Source organism: Dendrobates tinctorius, unplaced genomic scaffold, assembly GCF_039654945.1.
Source record: "Dendrobates tinctorius isolate UK_male_01 unplaced genomic scaffold, ASM3965494v1 ptg000139l, whole genome shotgun sequence".
Taxonomy (NCBI): Eukaryota; Metazoa; Chordata; class Amphibia; order Anura; family Dendrobatidae; genus Dendrobates; species Dendrobates tinctorius.
In genome coordinates this window covers 1,907,702-1,932,779 of record NW_027361807.1, presented here as the reverse complement: position 1 = coordinate 1,932,779, position 25,078 = coordinate 1,907,702, and the positions used below count along the sequence as shown (strand labels likewise).

The window sequence follows — 25,078 nt, the reverse complement described above, 5'->3', positions numbered from 1 at the left end:
TTTCTTTCTCTCTCTCTGTCCTTTATTTCTTTCCCCTCTTTCGTTCTCTCTCCCTCTTTTCTTTCTTTTCCCTCTTTCTTTTTTCCTCTATTTCTGTTCTTTTTTCTGTCCACTCTTTCTCTGTTCTTTTTCTTTCTTTCTTCTTTCTTTCTCTGTTCTTTCTTTCCCCTCTTTCTTTCTTTCTCTGTGCTTTCCCTCTTTCCACTCTTTCTCTCTCTGTTCTTTCTTTCCTCTCTTTCTCTGTTCTTTATTTCTCTCTCTCTGTTTATTTCTTCCTCTCTCCCTCTCTGTTCTTTCTTTCCCCTCTTTCTTTTTTCTCTCTGTTATTTTTTCTGTCCCTTCTTTCTCCCTCTGTTTCTTTCTTTCTCTCTATCTCTCTGTTGTTTCTTTCTTTCTTTCTCTCTTTCTTTCTTTCTCTCTGTTCTTTCTTTCCCCTCTATCTTTCTTTCTCTTTATTTCTCTCTGTTCTTTCCCCTCTTTCTTTCTCTCTCCCTCTCTGTTCTTTCTTTCCCTTCTTTCTTTTTTCTCTCTGTTATTTTTTTCTGTCCCTTCTTTCTCCCTCTGTTTCTTTCTTTCTCTCTATCTCTCTGTTGTTTCTTTCTTTCCCCTTTCTTTCTTTCTTTCTCTCTGTTCTTTCTTTCCCCTCTTTCTTTCTTTCTCTTTATTTCTCTCTGTTCTTTCTTTCCCCTCTTTCTTTCTTTCTCTTTATTTCTCTCTGTTCTTTCTTTCCCCTCTTTCTTTCTCTCTACTTCTCTGTTCTTTTTCCCCCTCTTTCTTTCTCTCTCTGTTCTTTCTTTCCCCTCTTTCTTTTTTTCTATCTCTCACTCTGTTTTTTTTCTGTCCCCATTTTCTTTCTCTCTGTTCTTCCTTTCTTTCTCTCTGTTTCTTTCTTTCTACTTTCTTTCTCTCTGTTCTTTCTTTCCCCTCTTTCTTTCTCTCTCTCTACTTACTTTCTCTCTCTCTCTCTTTTCTTTTTTCTCTCTGTTCTTTCTTTTCCTCAGTACCAGTCAGTGTGCCCACAGTACCAGCCACTGTGCCCTCAGTACCAGTCAGTGTGATCAGCAGTGCTAAATGGGTGTGTTTGGGGCATGGACATGGGTGTGACTAGTTCTGAAATGGGTGTGGTCCGGGCATGGCCTAAAAATTTGCTGCGGCACGCTGCGTGCGCCGCAGCCTTTGTCCCTTTTTCCCTTCTTCAAAAGTTTGGAGGTATGGCTATGGTGAGGGCCAAGTTAACTGCTGTTATAACTGCATCAACACATTTTACTCATCCCTTATTAGGAGATTGTGCACTTTTGCTTGAACCAGGAAGTATGCACAATCCCTGAGACAGGAGGAGGTGCTTCTGAGCAGTTGCCATGTGAGGAGCAGTGAAGATATAGGAAGATGTAGCAATATGGAGGTTCAAAAGCAGAGGAGAGGAGCTGCCCATTAGCCAGGACAAGCTGCAAGAGGCAGGGTATCAGTTCCTAGGGCACAGAGACTTTCAGGGTCCATGCTAAACTGAAAGACTGCTTGGTTTTCATATAACGAGCAGTAATGTGTTATTGCCCAGGAGTTCAGCAGCGCATAGAATCAGGGACACTGCTGCAAAAGTGTTTTCCACACGATTCGAGCTGCCTGCTTGCTGGAAGGGATCACAGATCCAGTAACTGTTTACCTTGGACCCCTGAGGGCCCAAGGAATCATTTACCAGAGGTATATTTAGCAGCAGGAAGGCTACTCTATGTCACAACAGAAAAACTGAACTCTCACCATGTAGGCCTGACCAAAACCCTGTATGTGAACTGTATGGAAGTTTTTGGAACTGCAGTTGAAGGTACAAACTGATCATTACCCTGTCTGAGGTTGATTATTCTCTGCTGCACCATTCCTGCGCCAACTCACCTGGGAGCCAGCCTTAGTTGGGAAGGGGTTAATCATCTGCCACTGTACATCACCACCTAACTCCTAAGCAACACCATCAGAACCCGGCCATACCAGGCCGAATATCCCAACCGGTGTCACAAACCTATTTTATTATTAACTCCCACAATTGACAAAGGCTGGCGCACGCCCCCGGTCAGACCATACCAGCACTTGGAACCCCGGTGCACCATTGTCATGACCACAGCGGTCCTGATGGGGCAGCACAGAAATATCAGAGGAAAATTATAATAGCACCATGTCACCACTTCAGTATTTTGCGCCCACTCCTAGTTTTGGTTTATAAATGCTGAGGTAAAAAACACACCAAATACTAAATGCATGATCGTGGCCTTAAGCTTTTAGTTTAGATGCTTAACCAAAGGGAAATTTTTCCAATTTGATGAGAATTTCCTTCACCAGACTTCTCTCATATGTGTAAACCTACCCTGATAGGGAATTAAATGTTATGTCAAAACCATGTGTTATAAAGGTAGACTGAAATTGCTTATCAAAGATTTGACCTAAAAAGCAAGCTTTAATGGGTTATTGGCTGTTACAAGAACTTGTTAAAAAGATCTAACAAAAATAAGCTTAACATAGGTTGTGCCACTTCTGACATCCCAAGAGATCAGCTGAAATCTGTCGTAGAACCAAGATTGAAAGTGTTCAATCTTCCTACAGGGCCCAGTGGCGTACCGCCAATGGCGGCAGGTGGACACCACGCCTCCTGGCTGAAGTAGTTTTTCAGTCAGAGAGAGCAGTGTATGCTGGGCCTGGCCGGAAGTAGTTGCATAAGCAGGGGCAACACTGCACTTTTAATTGTGCTTGTGTGTTGCCCTGGCCGTGTCATTACTAGCAGACACAGCCACACTTCGCGCCGCCATGTCTGTTGAAGTGACCGCGCTCAAACACTGGGGGAGCGGCCCGGGTCACGATGGCGAGTGGGCCCCTCTGGTGGTCGAGGGCCGTGTCTGAGACTGTGGCGGTCCTGCACTACCACATGCCTGACGAGCTGGACAGGACACACACAGGCTGGGGGCAGCAAAGCCCATATTAAAAATATTTCTAATGTGTGTGTGTGCATGTATGATGTGAATATCTGTGTATGTCAGTGTGTATGACTGTGTATGTGTCTTCTATTTCAAGGCAATCTCTTTCTTGGACAATGTTTGGCCTATATCTATAACATGCATGCTTGGAGTTAAGAGCACATGTTGATTATTTTATCTTTTTCTTGGGGGGTGGGGCACATTCATACTTTTGCTTTGGGGCCCCATGATTTCCATGTATGCCCCTGATGGCACCATTGCTTTACCCCCGTGTTACCTCTCCTTGTTTCAGTCAATTGATGGAGGTTCTGAATCACAGATTCTTCTCCATTAACTCAGAGTGCTCACATGGGGAATATGAAAATGGGTTTTCTAAGCTACACAACCCCTTAAAACCCTTTTAATATTTTGAGATGACCTGTCAACACAAACAATTCACTGCTTGTCAAAAAGAAACTACCATTATTTTCTTACCTCGGGAACCTCTACTGCATAAGGCAGGCCATAAAATACAGGTGAGTTATCATTGCAGTCTTTAACTTGAATGAATAATGCTTTGGTAACCTTAAAGAAAAAAGAAGGAATCAGCTATGGTACCCTCCAAGGGATAGTGACCAATGAAACTTTATAGTACAAAAGTGGCAGGATCTTCATTCTACAAGGACATTGCCAATCATCAATATATCACAAGGGTTTTACAGGATCAACAAAAGTTTGGCAATGTTATAACATAACAAAAAAATCTTTATCAGATTAGTCCAGGCACTCCAGCACAGCTACACTGGTGCTACCATCTCTGCTTACTATACTTGGGTAGGAGACACAAGAACATGGCAACCAATCACCGACCTCCGCGTTCTCTTGCTGAGACCAATGATTGGCTACAGTGGTCATATAAGTAGAGAGCATGTGCTTGCTACAGGGAATTTCTATAGAAACCATAGGGGGGCACAGGCAAGCCATCAAGTAAGTAACAGTTGTTTTGTCATTTTATGGCACTCACTTTAGCCAATGTTTTGTTATTATAGAAATCCTAGTGAAGGTTGTCAGGTTGTCATACTAATAGTACGATGAAAATGACAAACAGCCAAACGATGAGGCCTGTGCCCAAACCCTGGCTGAAGCAGCACCATGTCTTCTCTCTTAAGAAGGAAATAATTTCAGGATTGAAAGCCTAGATTAGTAGATGAAAGTCAGATGATCAGCCGGCGCGCTCCATGCATCCGGATTCCCGCTGTAGCTTATTCAGTAAGCACTATAGCCTGCCGAATAAGCAAGGAACCGAACAAATTCGCTCAACTCTAGTAAGCAACAGCTGCTGTATTATACTAAAGGGCTAGCTTGAGTCAACTGCAGATGGAGCTGTGTTAACTGAAGTAGTTTGTTGATATGTGTAGTAGGTCCTATAGACTGTACTGTGTGATCTCTCAGTTTTTTTGTTAGTCAGTGTAAGTGTTGTCCAAGTGCGATCCGACAAAACATCGAATCACATTCAGAACAATGGGGCTGTATGGTGCCTTGCACATGTTTGATGTTTTCCTTGGACAGAGACTTCAGGAAAAAAATAATGACTCCATGCCCAAGTTTGAGCTGATATTCGGATGGCACTTTGACCATTCAAGTCAATGAGTGCATGGAAAAAATTAGAGTGTGATTGGATGACAATGCAGCCCGATTTCCACGGACTAAATCAATGGAGAGAATGAAGAAATTTTTTCTCCATATTCTTATCCTTATCTGAGAGCATCGGATTCCACTATGCTCACACTCTGATCAGAATTTGATTCTCTCCGATAAAATAATCTAAGGGGTAGGTTCATATGAGCATATAAAGAGTTTCCTCCATAAAGTGGGACAATATTTTTTGTCACCAGTGTACAGTCCATGTGCGAAACGTTTATTACAGCAGCAGCAATTATCTTTAAAAAACCAGATGCCATACTGTGGCTTCCATTTATTTTTGAGCACTTGAATGGGTGAGTCTCATCCAATTTATGGAAGAAACCAGTGTATGCTGAGATTTTTTTTTTTTTTTTCACACGCAGATTCAGTCAGTGAAAAAAATCATCGTCAGAACTCTATTGAATAAGATTGGCTCAAGTGCTGCCCGTTCTTTTCATGGACAGCACTAAGGCTGAAGATACAGTCGTGTTAACGAGCCCTTACAGCTCTCCTACAAAGTCTGAATGCTTATAGCTCAGCTGAAATCTGCAACCGATACAGTCATATGTTAAAGTTTGGGCACCCCTATTAATGTTAACCTTTTTTCTTTATAACAATTTTGGTTTTTGTAACAGCTATTTCAGTTTCATATATCTAATAACTGATGGACTCAGTTATATTTCTGGATTCAAATGAGGTTTATTGTACTAACAGAAAATGTGCAATCTGCATTTAAACAAAATTTGACCAGTGCAAAAGTATGGGCACCTCAACATAAAAGTGACATTAATATTTCGTAGATCCTCCTTTTGCAAAAATATCAGCCTCTAGTCGCTTCCTGTAGCTATTAATGAGTTCCTGGATCCTGGATGAAGGTATTTGTTTCTGTTTATTCCTGTTTACAAAACAATTCCAGTTCAGTTAAGTTTGATGGTCGCCGAGCATGGACAGCCCGCTTCAAATCATCCCACAGATGTTCAATGATATTCAGGTCTGGGGACTGGGATGGCCATTCCAGAACATTGTAATTGTTCCTCTGCATGAATGCCTGAGTAGATTTGGAGAGGTGTTTTGGATCATTGTCTTGCTGAAATATCCATCCCCTGCGTAACTTCAACTTCGTCACTGATTCTTGCACATTATTGTCAAGAATCTGCTGATACTGAGTTGAATCCATGCGACCCTCAACTTTAACAAGATTCCCGGTGCCGGCATTGGCCACACAACCCCAAAGCATGATGGAATCTCCACCAAATTTTACTGTGGGTAGCAAGTGTTTTTCTTGGAATGCTGTGTTTTTTAGCCTCCATGCATAACGCCTTTTTGTATGACCAAACAACTCAATCTTTGTTTCATCAGTCCACAGGACCTTCTTCCAAAATGTAACTTGTGGGCTTAACAAGAACTGTACCTGTGTTCTTCCATTTCCTTACTATGTTCCTCACAGTGGAAACTGACAGGTTAAATCTCTGAGACAACTTTTTGTATCCTTCCCCTGAAAAACTATGTTGAATAATCTTTGTTTTCAGATCATTTGAGAGTTGTTTTGAGAAGCCCATGATGCCACTCTTTATAGGAGAATCAATTAGGAGAACTACTTGCAAGTGGCCACCTTATAAATACCTTTTCTCATGATTTGATACACCTGGCTATGAAGTTCAAATCTCAATGAGGTTGCAAAACCAATTTAGTGCTTCAGGAAGTCAGTAAAAAGTAGTTAGGAGTGTTCAAATCAAGAAAATGATAAGGGTGCCTATACTTTTGCACTGGTCAAATTTTGTTTAAATGCAGATTGCACATTTTGTGTTAGTACAATAAACCTCATTTGAATGCAGAAATATAACCGAGTCCATGAGTTATTAGATATATGAAACTGAAATAGCTGTTGCAAAAACTAAAATTGTTATAAAGAAAAAAGGTTAACATTAATAGGGGTGCCCAAACTTTAACATATGACTGTATGTCAAAAATACTATTACTTCCACTGAAACTCCCACGTCCCCTACACTCGCCCCAATAAATCTTTCACAAACTGATCAGAGGGTGTGAATTCATCAACTAAGACAGTGTGAATTAATCCGAATATTAGAATCACAAAAGTTAATTAATAAGGATGAGCAAATGTGCTTGGATAACGCAATATCTGAGCATACTCGGGTGTTATCCGAGTATCTTGGACGTGCTCGGATAATATATTCAAGTCCCTGCAGCCGCATGTTTGGGGGTGGTAGACAGCCATAATACATGCAGGGATTGCTTAAAAAACAGGAAATCCCTGCACGCTTTTCGGCTGTCTACTGTCGCAAAACATGCAGCCTCAGGGACTCAAATATAATATTCAAGCACGTCCAAGATACTCAGATAACACCTGAGTATGCTCTGATAACACCTTATCCGAGCACCTTCGCTTATCACTAATAACTAATCTTATTAATTTAGTGCCTTTAATATTGGGAAATATGTAATTGTTATACAGTGAATACTTACAAATTCAAATTGATCAGATACTGTTTGCGTGACGCTAAGTTGTTGCCGACTCTAAGGAAAAAAGAAAGGCAGACATTACACCATAACATGCACAGCATGACAATTTTCCATTTTTTTGCTCGGTATCACCTGAGGGGTGAAGGGGGATGAACATTTTATATAAGACTTCATGAATTAATATCCTAAATATCCTGATTGCTCATGCCAAGTAACCATACACTGAGAAAACAATAATGTTGATCAGAGTCTCCAACAAGGATGCATTTCATGCATGTTTGAAAGCTGAGATCTGGTGATAATGAAAAATTATTACAAAATACCTTTGATAATGCTCAAATGAAAAAATCAATACCCAAAGAATGACCACTTCGTTATAAATAGGGAGACTTCCAAATCAAAAAAGAGGGAAGTACAAAAACCCGACTAAAATTTATAATTTTATTAATATAAATATAAAGATAAAATTGATAACAAAATATTACATATATAAAGTTCAGAAAGGGTTATGGGAACACATGGCAGATTGACAGCTGGACAGAATAAGGCTGTGTGCCCAAGTAGCGATTTTTAAGCGTTTTTGCCGTGATTTTCGGCGCGAAAACGCTGCGAAAACATTTAAAAATCGTGTACAGAACGCCCCCCATGCATTCCTATGGCATTCCTCACATGCTGTGCTAATGCTGCGCTTTTTTCCGCGGCGGAATTGCATCGCGGAAAAAATTGCAGCATGCTCATTCTTTTGTGCGGAATCGCAAAGAATTGCCGCGATTCCGCACCCATAGGAATGCATGAGAATCGCTTACTTCCCGCATGTGGCTATGCCCACCATGCGGGAAGTTAAGCGTCTCATGTGCGGTTGGCACCCACGGTGTGGAGGAGAGGAGACTGTCCTCCAGGCCCTGGGTACCATACCCCTGTAAAAAAAAAAAAGAGTAAAAAATAAAAAATCGTTGTATATTTACCTTCCGGCGTCCCGCGCTGCATTCCCGGCCTAAGCGTTCCCAAGTTTGCTGGTCAATCAAGCACAGTGACACTGTCTTTTTTAAACCAGGTATTGGTACTTTTGGCAGTGTGTACAGGTGTCAAGTCTTGCTGAAGAATGAAATGTCCAACTCCAAAAAGCTTGTCGGCAGAGGAAAGCATGAAGTGCTCTAAAATTTTGCGGTAGATGGCTGCGCTGACTTTGGTCTTAATAAAACACAGTGGACCTACACCAGCAGATGACTTGGCTCCCCAAACCATCACTGATTGTGGAAAATTCACACTAGACTTCAAGCAGCTTGGATTGTGTGCCTCTCCACTCTTCCTCAAGACTCTGGGACCTAGATTTCCAAATGAAGTGCAAAATTTTCTTTTATCTGAAAACAACACCTTGGACCACTGAGCGGCAGTCCAGTTTTTTTTCTCCTTGGCTCAAGTGTAAGAAGAAGGACTGGACCGTGGGTACCTGTTCTGTGCCGGGACCGGAACTGTCGAGGTTGTCTCCTCTGTTGTCCGGGGGAAAGCTAATGAGATCGGACAAATCTACACATCCTGGAGTAGGGGATGTGGCTAAGTGGTTGCAGCCACAGCGCGCGCCGAAGTATATAGTTTCGGCAGGAAGAGAAAGCGTGTGGCAGGTAGAAGTGAGTTCTCTGGCCCTTGAGTCCTGTGAAAGAGCAGATCTGCACCCGCAGATCACCACGGTGACTAGAAGAGTCCGCCTGGAGAGACGTGCAGGACGCCTGCTGGTCACCCTGAAGGGAGGTGCCAAACGTTCCGGATTGTGAGTACCGCGCACGCATCACCTCAGAGAGACTCTGAGTGTGGGACCGTAAGCTGTACCCTGATTCCCCCGTTTATATCCACCGGTCTACGTTGAACCCGGAGAGCGTTGAGATCTATACCCTCTTGGCTGCATTAGTAAATGGACTAAAGGCTCAGCGGGAGGTACCGGAAGCCAACCACTGCCACCAGAAGACGGTGCCTCATTACCCAAAGGACTTCATCGGATCAGCATTGCGCCCGCAGTTGTGGGTGCCATCGTCGGTTCAGCAACATCCACGACCCAAGAACTGACCTACATGATAAATAAACCAAGAGAACTTCTATTGTTATAGTTACTGCTATTTGCCCCCCATCAAATACTCTGCCTTTAATAGCCTGTTCCCTCCTTAAAATTGCTTTATCTCTCTGCGTGGAGTATTTCCCTGTTAATTAAATCCTTTAACCCTTTCTCTGCCTCACTGCATCCTGCAACCAGCTCACACAGGTAAGACACTTTGCTTGCATTGTCTTTTTGTCATGAGTGGCTTGACATAAGGAATGCGACACTTGTGACCCATGTCCTTGATACATCTGTGTGTGGTGGCTCTTGAAGCAATGAGGAGGCGGGCACACAGGGGCATGATGGATGGAAGGGAGGCGGTGCCCAGACACAAGACAGGGGCATGATGGAGGGCTGGGAGACGGCGCCCATACGCATGACAGGGGCATGATGGAGGGCTGGGAGGCAGCGCCCATACGCATGACAGGGGCATGATGGAGGGCTGGGAGGTGGCGCCCATACACAAGACAGGGGCATTGTACTGTTTAAGATTACTGCACTTGTATGCATTATGTATACCCCTCCTCACATGTAAAGCGCCATGGAATAAATGGCACTATAATAATAAATCATAATAATAATGATGGACGGATGGGAGGTGACGCCCAGACGCAAGACAGGGGCATGATGGATGGCTTGGAGGCTGCGCCCAGACACAAGACAAGGGCTTGATGGATGGCAGGGAGGCGGCTGATTCAGGGGGACACATCATACCTATGGGACGCAATACAGGTATGGGGACCTAGTTATAAAAGTCAATATTTCAGCATTACTAGGGGTCAGAAACAGAAGAGCCACCTTCACAGAGTGCAGCCTTAGTGCTGCTGAAGGTGGATCTTTTACTTAAAAATGCCCTGGGGGGTGACAGATTCCCTTTAATGCTAATCATGCCATCCATCTCATATAATTAAAAATATTCCATATGGGGAACTGATTAAAATCAAAAGAAATTGTACTAACAACACCTTTCTGATTGAAGCTAACAAAACTTGTGAGAGACTCTCACAAAGTGGTTATCCCAAATGGAATCTTGAAAGCGTTAACAAAATAGACCGCAAAAATCTTTTCATTAATAAAGTGAAAACAAATGGCAGGAATTTTCAACAAACAAATCAAAGTGTAACATTCACTACATCTTACAGTTCACAAAATGGTGATATTAACAACATCATTAAAAAATATCTGCCTATGCTAAATCAGGATGAGAAATTAAAAGATATATTGTTGAATAATAACATCAGATTTGTAGCTAAAAAAGCCCCAACATCAGGTCCAATTTTGCCTCCTCGTTTTTTTTTTTAAGTAGTTCACACAAAAAATTGTGCCACTTGGTTAAATGCCACGGGTTTTTTCAAATGTGGAGCTAATCAATGTAAAACCAGCAAATTTGTCCAGAAAATAAATTCTATTCTTTACACAATCATTCCAAATTCTCTATACATGACTACATTAACTGTGACACCGCTAATGTGGTGTATCTTTTAGAATGTAGATGTACAAGGTTCAATATACAGGATGCACTACCTGTCCATTAAAGGTCCGCATAAGGTGACATTTATCTGACGTGGGCAACCCTGATGTGCTTTCAGCCTCTGCGGTTTCTAGACATTTCGACAAATGTACATAAAGGTAATGTTACTCACTTTATTTTCTGTGGCATTGAAAATGTGTATAAACCGCACAGAGGAGGAAATATACAGCAAAAGCTATTGAATCACGAGACCTATTGGATGTTTATGCTGGACATATGTATCTCCCATGGCCTTCATGCCAGGCAGGATTTAATTAAACAGTACTGATAAATTTATTTCTCTTTGCGCATAGCTTTTCTTTTTTTGGATTGGCATATCATTTTTGGGAATGTCAATTATTGTTTTGCTATATACAGTATGCCTATGGTATTATTTTTGATTTATCATTTTGTCTGCTATTTGTATTTGCAAATTATTTTTAATTGTTTGTCCAATCATTTACCCTCTAGTATTTAGGGCAGTTCCACCCTGTGGAGGCTGCCTGAGCAATGCCTTTACTCAGTCAGTGGCTTGCTGCTGAGTTGCCAGATCCTGTCCTGTCTCTGCCTGCTCTGGGGGCATCATACCCAGATCTGTTTCCGTGTGCTTTGTGTCATGTTTTCCGCCCACCAGGAGGCAGAATATCCTGGTCTCTGTGCCTTGTGCATTTCTCGTTCCACCCACCAGGAGACAGAATATCCTAGTCTGTGTCCTTGTTCCTGTGCACTGACTCCTACCTTACCTTGTCTGAACTCCGTCCTATACCTGTGTCCGTCTTATCCCTGTCTCTGTGCCTTGCTCTGTACGTTGCCTTGTCTGAACTCTGTCCTATACCTGTGTCTGTTTTATCCCAGTCTGTGGTCTTTCCTTCCCTACTCTGGGTACTCTTGTCTTTACTCCCTCTGTCTTGCTGCTACTGCAGTTCCGCTCCTCTCTTGCTGCTCCAGAACCTCTTGCAGCCACTTTTCTCCGCATACCTTGCAGTTCCGCCTTGCTTTGCACTTGCTGCTGCAGAACCTCTTGCTGCAGCTTCTCTCCGCATACCTTGTGGTTCCGCCTTGCTTCGTTCTTGCTGCTGCAGAACCTTTTGCTGTGATCTCGGGTTGGGTGAGGGATTATTTTTTGCGTGCTGAGCTGATGTTTTTAATGATACCAATTTTCTGCAGATTCATTCTTTTGATCTCCCGTTATTCCATTTTAATGCAATTTGCGGCTACCAAGAAAACATAAATCTGGCGTTTTGATTTTTTTTCTCGCTACGCCGTTTAGCGATCAGGTTAAATCTTTTTTATTGGTAGATCGGGCAATTCTGAATGCGGCAATACCAAATATGTGTATGTTTGATTTTTTTTATTGTTTTATTTTGATTGGGGCGAAAGGGGGGTGATTTGAACTTTTATGTTTTTTTTATTTTTTTATATTTTTAAACACTTTTGGCATACCACAACTGGATCGCCTCTGCTACATAGAGATGATGCATAGATCACCTCTATGTAGTAGAATTACAGCATTGCTAGGAGGGTAGCGCTCATAGCAATCTGCCATCAACAACCATAGAGGTCTTGAGGAGACCTCTGGTTGTCATGGCAGTGCACTGATGACCCCCGATCACTTGACAGTGATCGTCGGTGCGCGTACTTCTGGCCGCGCGGCCGGAAGCTCTAGTTAAAGCCCGCTGTCAGAGTTTGACAGTGGGATTTAACTAGTTAATAGGCACGAGTGGATCGCGATTCCCGGAACTAGTCAGACTCTGCTATTCAAACCTTCCTAGCTCTTAAATCTTCTTTTTCTACTGCTTTTGTTCTACATGATACTGATATGAACAGACCGTCCTTCTTTGAAGAGCTTGCCTCTGCTATTGGTGTAGGAGTAGTTCTATCACATAATTCCTCTGGAGCTAGAAATTTTCTCCAACAGAACAGAATTATTCCATTGTTGACTGTGAGCTCTCATTGAAATTATCACTTAAGGAATAGCGACATGTACTTTAGAGAGCTAAGCTCCCAGTGACCATATATGCTGACCACAAAAATATGGAGTATCTTCAGTTAGCCCATAGGCTAAATCCCAGTCAAGTTTGATGGTCTATTCTTCCTCATGGTTTGACTTCATACTCACCTACCATTCTGCTGAGAAAAACTGCTCTTCTGGTTCTATGGCATCCAGCATGTCCTAAATTGCCTATTTCTCTGCGGTCCAGGATAGCATAGTGTATATACAGGTGCTTCTCATAAAATTTCAAAAAGTTAATTTATTTCAGTTCTTCAATACAAAAAGAAAAACAGATATTATATAGAGTCATTACAAACAGAGTGATCTATTTCAAGTGTTTATTTTAGTTAATAATGATTATGGCTTACAGCCAATGTAAACCCAAAAGTCATTATCTCAGTAAATTAGAATAATTAACAAAAAAACATCTGCAATGGCTTCCTAAGAATTTAATAAGGTCCCTTAGTCTGTTTCAGTAGGCTCCACAATCACGGAGAAGACTGATGACTTGCCAGATGTCCAGAAGACAGTCACTGACACACTCCACAAGGAGGGTAAGCCACAAAAGGTCATTGCTAAAGAAGCTGGCTGTTCACAGAGTGCTGTATCCAAGCATATTAATGGAAAGTTGAGTGGAAGGAAAAAGTGTGGTAAAAAAAGGTCCCAAGCAATCGGGATAACCACAGCCTTGAAAGGATTGTTAAAAAAAGGCCATTCAAAAATTTGGGGGAAATTTACAAGGAGTGGACTGCTGCTGGAGTCATTGCTTTAAGAGCCACCACACACAGACGTATCCAGGACATGGGCTACAAGTGTCTCATTCCTTGTGTCAAGCTGCTCATGACCAATAGACAATGCCAGAAGCGTCTTTCCTGGACCAAGGAAAAACTATATACTTCGGCGCGCGCTGTGGCTGCAACCACTTAGCCACACCCCCTACTCCAGGATGTGTAGATTTGTCCGATCGCATTAGCTTTCCCCCAGACAACAGAGGAGTCATCCTCGACAGTTCCAGACCCGGCACAGAACAGGTACCTGTAGTCCAGTCCTTCTTCTTACACTTGAACCAAGGAGAAAAAAAATAGAACTGTTGCTCAGTGGTCCAAGGTGTTGTTTTCAGTTGAAAGTAAATTTTGCATTTCATTTGGAAATCAAAGTCCCAGAGTCTGGAGGAAAAGTGGAGAGGCACACAATCCAAGCTGCTTGAGGTCTAGTGTGAAGTTTCCACAATCAGTGATCGTTTGGGGAGCCATGTAATCTGCTGGTGTAGGTCCACTCTGTTTTATCAAGAGCAAAGTCAGCACAGCTCTCTCCCAGGAAATTATAGAGCATTTCATGCTTCTCTCTGCCGAAAAGCTTTTTGGAGATGGAAATTTCATTCTCCAGCAGGACTTGGCCCCTGTCCACACTGCCAAAAGTACCAATACCTGGTTTAAAAACAACAGTATCACTGTGTTTAATTGGCCAGCAAACGCGCCTGATCTTTACCCCTTAGAGAATCTATAGGGTATTGTCAAGATGAAGATGAGAGACACCAGACCCAACAATGCAGACAAGCTGAAGGCTGCTATCAAAGCAACCTGGGCTTCCATAACACCTCAGCAGTGCCATAGGCTGATTGCCTCCATGCCATGCCGCACTGAAGCAGTAATTGATAGAAAAGGTACCCTGACCAAGTATTGAGTGTATTTACTGAACAAACATTTCAGTAGGCCAATATTTCGGATTTTAAAACAATTTGTCAAGCTGGTGTTATAAAACATTCTAATTTACTGAGATAATGACTTTTGGGTTTTCATTGGCTGTAAGCCATAAACATTAACAATAACAGAAATAAACACTAGAAATAGATCACTCTGTAATGATTCTATATAATATATGAGTTTTACTTTTTGTATTGAAGAACTGAAATAAATAAACTTGTTGATGATATTCTAATTTTGTGGGAAGCATCTGTATAACGGTGTGTGTGGCTCCTTACAGAACTCAGCACCGTTATCCACCCATCTTTGCTAGTGAGGTTTTAAACAGAAGTGATGCTTGGCTTCCTTTCATTTAATTAGTTTAGATGAGGTTTAGCTTGGCACATGAAGAGGTCAGTCACAAGTGGCAGAGACCATCTATGTAAAATGTACACCTTGACGTGGTTGAATTGCTTTTGCGCTTTTTGATAAAAAAAAGTTAACTAAGTGCCTTTACGTTTTTAACGTGTATAGCAATATTGGAGTTCATGTATTCATAGTGTATACACATAGCGAATGTATATGTTTTTACACTGACCACAGAGCATACTTGTGCACATATACATTACTTTAATACTAAAGGCGTGCATGTGGGACGTTTTTTTTTTTTTTTTCATTTTGTTTTGACTATGACTTTTTTATACTGTTTAATTTTTTTTTATGAATACATGTATGTGTGATGACTTGCATATATTCGGTCATGTACCAATTAGAGTCCCAGACACTTTGCACTGTGCGGCTGATTGTCTAGTCGGCATATGACCGCAGGTATACAAATCACATACTTGTGGTCACTTGACAACTGCGGAGCTGAATCCTGACAGTGTATAAATTACACACTGATAGGATTCAGCAAGCTGCATGGCTTGCTGAAAATGATAATCCCTTTAAGTCTTTTCTTCAAGGGTTTCAGCATGAATGTATTTTTTCTCTCCTTTTCAAGATATGATAAAATATATCTTACTACAGAAATGAGTTGTAAAACATGGATAAATACCAACTAATCTATAAAGCATTTTTGTAAAACGGCTTACCTCGAAATCTAATTCAACAGCAAGAGTCACAATACCACTACTTGTATCGCATGAGAAATAAAAGGAATCTGTTCCAGTTAAGCCATAGGTCAGGGTATCTGCACTGTCTTTATCTGTAGCGTTAATTTGAAATACTAGTGAACCTGTTGAAGAGAAACTCCATGTTAAAATGACAAATTGACAGACATAATTTTTTGTAGATCAATTTCTTGCATGACAAATTTTCGAATAGTGTCACTACTACGAGGCAGGATTTAATCTAGGTAGAATGTAATATAAGAGGTATTGTGCTAGAGAAAGTTTCTTTTCTATAAATTGTGTAGAAAACCTGGAAAAGGTCCAGGTTGCTGCAGTAAAAAGAGAAGTTTTAACTCAGTATTCAGAACAATCTAGGATATGGGTCACCCTCCCAGGGCTGTGGGGTACTCGGTACCGGGCCGGTGTTAGGGGGATGTGCTGCGGTGGCGGTGACCCGGTCCGTGGCCCTGGGCGCCCAATAAAATGGTGGTTTAATGTAATGGTTTATATGAATGGTTTGTGACGCCACCTGTGGTGTTTGGCAAGTAAGATGTTAAGCCAAAGCTGCTTACAGATCCGCTGGGACTGATGGTGTGGTGCAGCAAAGATGGTATAGCTCCCCACAGGTGGAGCTGTGGTCCCAGGGCAGTGTAGATGCTGATACTGGAGGAGAAGCGCAGGCAGCGTAGGTGCTGATACCCAGATGTAGCAGTGCTGGTTGTGTTGACGCAAGAATAAGCGAAGGACACCAAGGCCTGTAGTTTCAAAGCTTTACTCACAGTTTGTAGTGCACACAGGGCCTGCCTCCGTACTGTGTCCTCTAGGGCTGAGACTCAATCAACCTCCAGGCAAGATGGAAAGCTCCCCTCCAACACTCCGCCAACAAGTGCCTTTCTGAACGACTCCTCCAATGCGCCTTTAAGTGTGAAGCACTCCAGTACTTAGTTACCCTGGAATGCCTCCTGACAGATGTTCCTAGAACTCTACTTGTATGACAGACAGCTGTAGCCTGCTCGGGGACCTCCTGGATCCCGGCTCTCTATCCATGTTGCTGTTGTGTCCCAAGTCTTAGATGGGAGTAGTGCATTTGGGTCGCCTTCCCAGGGCTGTGGGGTACTTGGTACCGGGCCGGTGTCAGGGGCGATGTGTCACAGCAGCAGTGACCTGGTCCGTGGCCCTGGGCGCCCAAGTAATGGGGAGATGTGATTAATGGTAGAATAGTTCATGACGCCACCCGTGGTGTTTGGCAAGTATGGTGTTAGGCCAGCGCTGCATACAGATCCGCTGGGACTGATGGGGTGGTGCAGCAAGATCGTGTAGCTCCCCACAGGTGGAGCTGTAGTCCCAGGGCAGTGTAGGTGTAGCTGGCACGTGATGTAGCAGTGCTGGACACGTAGGGAACAGACAAGACACAGTGGTTGTAGTTTCTGTACCTTTACTGAGGAAATGCAGTCCAGGGTCCTGATTACAGATGGTATTGGAGTAGGTTATCCTGGAAGCAGATCAGGATTCTCTCTCAGCAGAAGGGCTGTGCAGTCTCCTTCCTAGCGCTTTGTAATGCGAAGCGCTCCAGTACTTAGTTACTCTGAAATGCCTTCTCTTCAGATGTATATTCCTAGAACTTTACTTGTATGACAGACAGCTGTAGCCTCTCTCGGGGACTCCTCTCCTGAGTCCTGACTCTCTATCCAAGCTGCTGTTGTGTCCCTAGTCTTAAGTGAGAGCAGAGCATTTACAGCCTCCTACTCCTCCGGTATCTGTGGCAGGACCGTTAGTATCCGTACCACCGTGGAGACCAGGCTCCAGTCTTTACGCTCATGCGGTGAGGGATCTCTCCACCCGGAGCTCAACTTCCATCCCGCTCCACACGTCTGCACACGTGGACCTCCTGCAGCATGTTGCATTTCGGCGCGCACGGTGCACCGTCAAAAGTGCGCAGCACGCTACTTTCACACTGGCAGCGCATGATCTGCGCACCCTATGCTAAAGATAGGGTGCGCCGATCGCATGCATGCAAATGCGAAAGTAGGCGGTGATCCCGGATGGGGCGGGCAGGGAGCCGGCTCGGGGCGGGGCTTAACGACGCAGGGCGCAGCGTTGTTTTAACGCAAATGTGAAACCAGCCTAAAAGAGAACTTTAACTGCTTCACTAAGCAAGGCTTGGTTGTCACATGATCACAAAGGAAGCAAATGTTTGCTTCTACAGTAAGTCAGAGAGTACAGAGGCTGGCCATGGAGAAGGGTGTTATTTTCCCACACTCCAAAGATATACTGATAGGGGATATAGAATGTGGGCACCTAATGAGGACAGCGATGATAATATCTGTAAAGCTGTGGAATATAATGCTGTAATATAAGCAAAGCATAATAATAATAATAATAATAATAATAATGCTGCTCTGTTCCATGCAGGCTGCTGCCAAAGCAAATGTCTAGTGTCCTGTCAACCTAGGAATTGGCGCTTGATGAGTATGCTATGTTTGAAGAGATGTCAGCTCAGAGGAAGCCAATAAGAGGTGGCAATAGCAATACTGACCTCAAACGTGGCTACACTTGAGTACTTTTAAGACAAGCAAGTACTGTGGAGACTAGAGATGAGATATAGAGAAGATCCAGTAACTAGTGATGAGCGCGCATACTCAGTAATGCTCATTACTCGCCTGAGCATCGTTGTACTCACGGTAGTCGGCGAGCAGCGAGCATTTCCGGGATAATTCAGTGGGAGCTCTGGTCCGCGCACTGCATGTTTGGCGCTCTTTAGAGAGCCAATCGGCATACAGTGATTGTCTGCCATGCACTGTAATGCCGCAGCCATATTGGTTGTGGCATTTCAGTGATTGGCTTGCCGCACAGCGTCATCAGGTCTATATGAGACCTGACGCCGCCCTGCTCATCCCAGTCTGCTCCGGAATCAGATATTGTAGGGAGATTTGCTGCCGAGATAGGGTCAGATTTGGGGGTTTATAAGTTAGTGTGGGTATACCATAATAGAATACACAAATCCAGCTTAATCAACAGTCTTTCTAAGGACTAATTACAGGGTATATACCGGTAGATTGCAGTGCTAGGTAGGCAGGGAGTGTCTGTGAGTACATAGATATCAGTAGCAGGCAGGCATCATATGTGGCTTACTTCATTGAATACATGAAGAGGGTCCATTCCATTACTGTCTGCTGCTGCCTATTACACATATTGACCATATATACATAGCCTGAGGTATCAGTGGGCAGGAATATTTTTTTTTGCATCTTAATCCTGAGTATTTCATTCCAAAGCAATCCAGAGCCCCCTTTTTTTCTCCATTTGCTTGTTGACACTGCAGAATACAGCCAAATCCTTTTAATAGTACAGCATGAAAATCCAACTATTTTTAACGGGTTTTCCCATCCCAGTCATCACATCTGAGTGTGCAGAAAATTCTGCCATTTTTGTGGTACTGTAAAAAATTTTTGGAGTGTCTTATATAATTTCTTGACACCATTTTGCTGCCCAAAAAAATATTTAGCTTCCAAAAAAAATATTTAGCTATGGGGTAGATATTTTACACTCGGTTTTGTTCGCCACACGGATCGCATATCATTGTGCTCAAAATGTTGCCATTTCAGGCCTCCATAGAATTTTTTTGTTGCGTTTTTGCCTGCTTATTAACACAATTTAGCTGGGCAAAAAAATATACAGGCCAGATATTTGAAAGTGTCTTCTATCTGTTTTTGGCTGTCTGTTACCCTAGTTATATACACTATTTTGCATTAAAACAAAAACAAAAAATACAGGCCACAAATTGAACAGTGTGGTATCTCTGTAAGATGCCTCATCTATCTGTGGGCTACAAATTGTGGCATTTGAGACCTAAATTCAATTGTTTTCCTGTCTGTAACCCTAGTTCTATATACGATTTTGCGGTAAAAACAAAAAATACAGATCAAGTATTGAACAGTGTGGTATCTCCGTCTGACTCCTCTTCTATCTGTGGGCTACAAATTGTGGAATTTGAGGCCTACATTCAATTGTTTTGCTGTCTGTAACCCTAGTTCTATACACTATTTTGCGGTAAAAACAAAAAATACAGATCAAGTATTGAACAGTGTGGTATCTCCGTCTGACTCCTCATCTATCTGTGGGCTACAAATTGTGGAATTTGAGGCCTACATTCAACTGTTTTTGCTGTCTGTGACCCTAGTTCTATACACTATTTTTCGGCAAAAACAAAAAATACAGGCCACATATTTTACAGTGTGGTATCTCCGTAAGATTCCTCATCTATATGTAGGCTACAAATTGTGGCATTTGAGACCTCCATTCAACTGTTTGGCCGTGTGTTACCCTAGTTCTTGAAACTATTTTCCTGTAAAAAAATAAAAATACACATCATATATTTTACAGTGTGGTATCTCTGTCATACAACTCATCTACCTGTGGGCTACAAATTGTGGCATTTGAGACCTCCATTCAACTGTTTTTTCTGTCTGTGACCCTAGTTCAATACACTATTTTGTGGTAAAAAAAAACAAAAAATACAGACCACATATTGAACAGTGTGCTATCTCAGTCTGACTCCTCATCTATCTGTGGGCTACAAACTGTGGCACTTGAGACCTCAATTCACCTGTTTTGGCTGTCTGTTACCCTAGTACTATACACTAAATACAGACCACATATTGAACAGTGTGCTATCTCAGTCTGACTCCTCATCTATCTTTTTGCTACAAATTGTGGCATTTGAGACCTCCATTCAACTCTTTTGGCTGTGTGTTTCCCTAGTTCTTGAAACTATTTTACTGTAAAAAAAAAAATAGAAATACAGGCCACATATTTTACAGTGTGGTATCTCCGTCTGAATCCTCATCTATCTGTGAGCTACAAATTGTGACATTTGAGATCTCAATTCAACTGTTTTGGCTGTCTATTACCCTAGTTCCATACACAATTTTGCATTAAAAAACAAAAAATACAGGCCACATATTGAACAGTGTGGTATCTCCGTCTGACTCGTCATGTATCTGTGGGCTACAAATTGTGGCATTTGAGACCTCCATTCAACTGTTTTGGCTGTCTTTTACCCTAGTTATTGACACCAGTTTGCTAAAAAAAACCAAAATTTTACCTGCAGTCCAGAAACTTTACGGTGGTTTTCCTGCACACGGATCACATATAACTTGCTCCCAATTCAGCCATTTGTAGCGATCATGGAAAATATTGTAGTCCATTTAAAATGGTCAAGGAGCGTGGCAAGGGACAGGGAAGTGGACGTGATGATGATGGTGCGTGCAGAGGCCGAGGCTGTGGGCAAGCTGCAATTGTGCCACAACAAACACCCACATGTTCTCACCTGACCTTCCTGTCCGAATTACTCGGGGACCGCAGAACACCACTATTGAACCCAGAGCAGTGTCAAAAGGTTGTTGGTTGGATAGCGGATAATGCTTCCAGTCACTTTGCCACCACGACCATCACCATGTCTTCCACACGGTCAAGTCTGAGTAGTCGGGAGTCTGGACCGCATATTCCTCACCCTGATCTTCCTTCCTCCCGCCATGCCGAGTGCCCGGAGACAACTGATCCCACTCCGAAGTGCAGTTCACTTTTCCATTTATAGATTCTGGCCTCAAGCCCGGTCCACTTGAAGCGGGGCAAGATGAGATCGCATGTAGCGATGCCCAAATATTTGAGTAGCCATGTTCACACGAAGGTGACGGTGGGAACATGTCACAAGAGGTGGACGATGATTAGACACAATTGCTAGAAAGTCAGGAGGTGGACCCGGGTGCGGAAGTGGAAGACGAAGTGGTGGATGATATAGTAACTGACCCAACCTGGCAGGTGAACATGCAGAGCGAGGACAGCAGCACAGAGAGGGAGGGAGGCATAGCACCCCAACAGGCAGGAAGAAGCAGTGTGGTGGCCGCAGACAGAATGAGGGCAACCATTCCTCGTAACACCAACACAACGGAAGTTGGCAGTACAACTGTTAGGTCTTCCTGAATGTGGTTGTTTTATAAAGACTGCCGATAACCCCAAACAGGCCATTTGCACCACCTGCCATGCCTGCATCAGCAGAGGTAGCAGAACTACCAGTCTGACCACCACCAACCAGCATGATCAGGAACATGGCAGCAAAGCACCCGACTTTGTGGGCCCAACCTCAGGCTCCAGGAACACTGTCTGCGGTTGACACCACTGCTTTTTCTGCTGTTGTGCGTGGAAGCCAATCCCCTGTCCATAGTGCCTGCAAAGATGCCTCCTGCCGTGCACCCGTCATTGCACACACTCAACTACCTCCATCATCAAGCACGTCCACGTCCTTTTCTCAGCGCAGCATTCATTTGTCCATACCCCAGTCATTGCAATGCAAGCGGAAATATGCAGCCAACACCCCACAGGCCACAGTACTAAATTCACACATTTCTCATCTGCTTGCGCTCAAAATGTGGCCTTTTAGGCGCTTGGAGACGGAAGCTTTCCACAACCTGATGGCAGTGGCCGTCCCAAGATACTCGGTCCCCAGCCGCCATTATTTCTCCTATGTGCCATCCCGGCATTACACAAGCACGTGCCCCACAACATTACCTGTGCCCTCAACAATGCTGTTACTGGGAAAGTCCACCTTACCACGGACACATGGACAAGTGCTTGCGGCAGGGACGGTACATCTTGCTGACGGCACACTGGGTTAACATAGTGGAAGCCGGGACTCAGTTGGACCTTGGGAAGGAACATGTCCTCCCGACAGGCCCTACGTCAATCAGAGTTGCCCCCACAGTCTACAGCTCCTGCACCTCCTCCTCCTCCTCTTCAGCCTCCATCTCTGAAATGAGCACATCAGTAACAAGCTGGAAGCACTACAGCACTGCCTCAGCCAAGCGGCAACAGGCTGTGCTGAAGCCAATATGCTTAGATGATAAACCGCACAATGCTGAAGAGTTGTAGACAGCTCTGAAAGAGCAGGCAGATCTGTGGCAGGCACCGCTGAATATACAGCCAGGCATGTTCGTGTGTGACAATGGCAGGAACCTGGTGGCAGCTCTGAGTTGCGGCGAGCTCACACATGTACCATGCCTGGCCCATGTGCTTAACCTCGTGGTTCAGCGGTTTCTCAAACCCTACCCGGAGCTGCAGGATCTGCTGTCAAAGCACGCCCCCTGTGTGCCCTTTTTAGAAATCAGCTACAGCGTCACCCACCCTTGCCGTGCTTCAGCAGCGATTGCAGCTTCCGGCTCACCGACTGGTGTATGATGTTCCCACACATTGGAACTCTACACTTTATATGTTGGAAAGGATTTGTGAGCAGAAGAGGGCAGTTGTTGACTACCAACATCAACAAGGCCGTCGGTATTCAGTTAAAACTCCACACATAATACCTCAGGAGTGGACATGGATGTCAGACATATGTGCCATCTTACAAAACTGAGTACTCCACCAAGATAGTGAGCGGTGATGATGCCATAATTAGCGTCACCATCCCACTTCTCTGCATTCTGAAAAGCTCTCTGCTCACAATGAAAGAGGATGCATTGTAGGCTGACCATGATGAGATAGAGCAAGGAACCATACAGGGTGATTACACACAGCCCAGCCTCATGTCATCCCAACATGGATTGGTTGACAATGAGGAAGAGTAGGAGGTAGATAGGTGTTCTAAAATGTTGCAATACCAGAGGGCCATTGTTGCAGAATTATTAAAAAAATTCCCGTCTGAAATTGCTGGTGACAGATATCACAGTTTGTTGGGCAACCAAGGAGTAGAGGCAAGAGAGACACAACTCCAATCCAGCAGAGGCAGGGGAACACTTGCAAAGTTCTGGGAGAGTTTTCTCAGACACTCCCATCGCCCTGGCCCAGAGGCGTGGGGTATTCTCACAAGGAGTGCAAAGTATGGAAAATGCTGATGGAGTACCTTTCTGACCGTACCAACGTACTCCGTGATTCCTCTGTGCCTTTTAATTATTGGGTATCCAACCTGGACACATGGCATGAACTGGCTCTCTATGCCTTGGAGGTCCTAGCCTGCCCTGCCTCTAACATTTTGTCAGAGTGGGTTTTTAGTGCCGCTGGTGGAATTATAACTGATAAGCGCATCCGCCTGTCGACTGAAAATGCTGACAGGCTGACTCTTATAAAAATGAACAAGAGCCGGATTTCTCAACACCATCAAATGATAACAGTGAAACATAACCTCCAATACAGTGTCTTTTTTTGGGAGGTGTATTCCCATGCACCTCTTCACACCCACACATGGGTATACACTTCCTGATTTTGGCTATGTGGTGTTATCCTCCTCCTTCTCCTCATCATCCACCAAGACTAGATCACCATGGTCCATGATGCAACAGCCAACTTATTGTGTAAAAGGGTTGTTTTGATGCCCTTTAAATAATGTTAACACAGTATGTTGAAGTACATGGGGAAATGTTTGTCAGCCCAGCATTACAAGTATAGGAGACCCGCTCATTTAAACTGGGAAAACATTTTTCGGAGGCCATCCTCCACGTCTCTTTAGACACCACCACTAGAACACTAGGGTGAACGTGTTCCGTGATGCAACAGCCACTTTTTTGCAAGTGTGTTTATGATGGCCGTAAAAAAATATTTACACAGTAGGTTGATGTGTATCCCCCAGGGGAAAATGTTTTCCAGCCCATACACTTAGTGAATGGGCATTACAACTAGAAAAACATTTTTCGGAGGCCCTCTTCCACGACTCTTCCGACACCACCACTAGATCACCAGGGTGAACGTGTGTTAGGGCTGGCGGAATGCACCAAATAATATAAAGATGGTAATAAGGAGCGTTCACAGCCCGGCATCCACCGTGCAGAGGTGTTAACTGCTGTTCGGTAATGGCAGCCACAAAATGGCGGTATTGCACTGGACACACGTGGGTTAAACACCACCTGGTGTGTAGTTGCGATGAGCTCTGTTACTCCACAGAGTCGTGGAACTGCAAAGCACAGATACCACACCCTGTTAACAATCAAAAGGGCACAGCTGAATCAGCACTAGTGTTTGGTCTCAACACTCAGCCCATAGGACGCAGGGTAAGAGCCTCTTAGACCCACTAAGCGCACGGCATTGCACTGGCGAACGCCACTACTTGGCGCAGACACTAGGCACTGACTCTTCCTCTTACTTGCACTAACAGCTTAGGCACTAGCTGGCAGGGCTGACCAACACATGCATACCAAGGGTAGGGGTTTCATAATGAGTCAGTCACCAGAGACAATCAAACGTGCATACAACACACACACAACGTGGTCTATACTAGCGCACGGCCGTGCAATCCTTTTATAACCGCAGCCTTCCGGGACCTTACTGATGGCCCAATCCGATCTGCTTGAGGACTTGAGCGTGTGACCTCCGACCACCAATGAGAGGTCATCTCACGGGCATGCTCAAATAGAGAAAAGCAGGAATTAGTCCCAGGAGCGTCTGCTCGCAGATGACTAATGCTGGTTGCTATAGCTGGACCTGGGGCAACAGCAGCAACCAAACGCATAGCATAAGCCTAAACAAGATGCTGGGACCGATGTCTCTACTGAGCAGGATCCTCTGCAGCTGAAGAAGAATGGGAGACCGCAGAGGACATGGCTTG

At 43.8% G+C, this 25,078-nt stretch overlaps 1 protein-coding gene across 3 annotated transcripts in view; it reads right to left on the bottom strand.

Annotated features, from left to right (window-relative positions):
- CDHR2 (cadherin related family member 2) overlaps positions 1-25,078 on the bottom strand; it is a 370,864-nt gene that overhangs the window by 212,365 nt on the left and 133,421 nt on the right. For all 3 annotated transcript variants that reach the window (XM_073545075.1, XM_073545074.1, XM_073545073.1), the window contains exons 4-6: positions 15,472-15,614; positions 7,107-7,157; positions 3,432-3,521 (exon numbers count right to left, since the gene is read on the bottom strand). In XM_073545075.1, the coding sequence (XP_073401176.1) occupies positions 3,432-3,521; positions 7,107-7,157; positions 15,472-15,614 (284 nt within the window). The remainder of the gene's footprint in view (positions 1-3,431; positions 3,522-7,106; positions 7,158-15,471; positions 15,615-25,078) is intronic.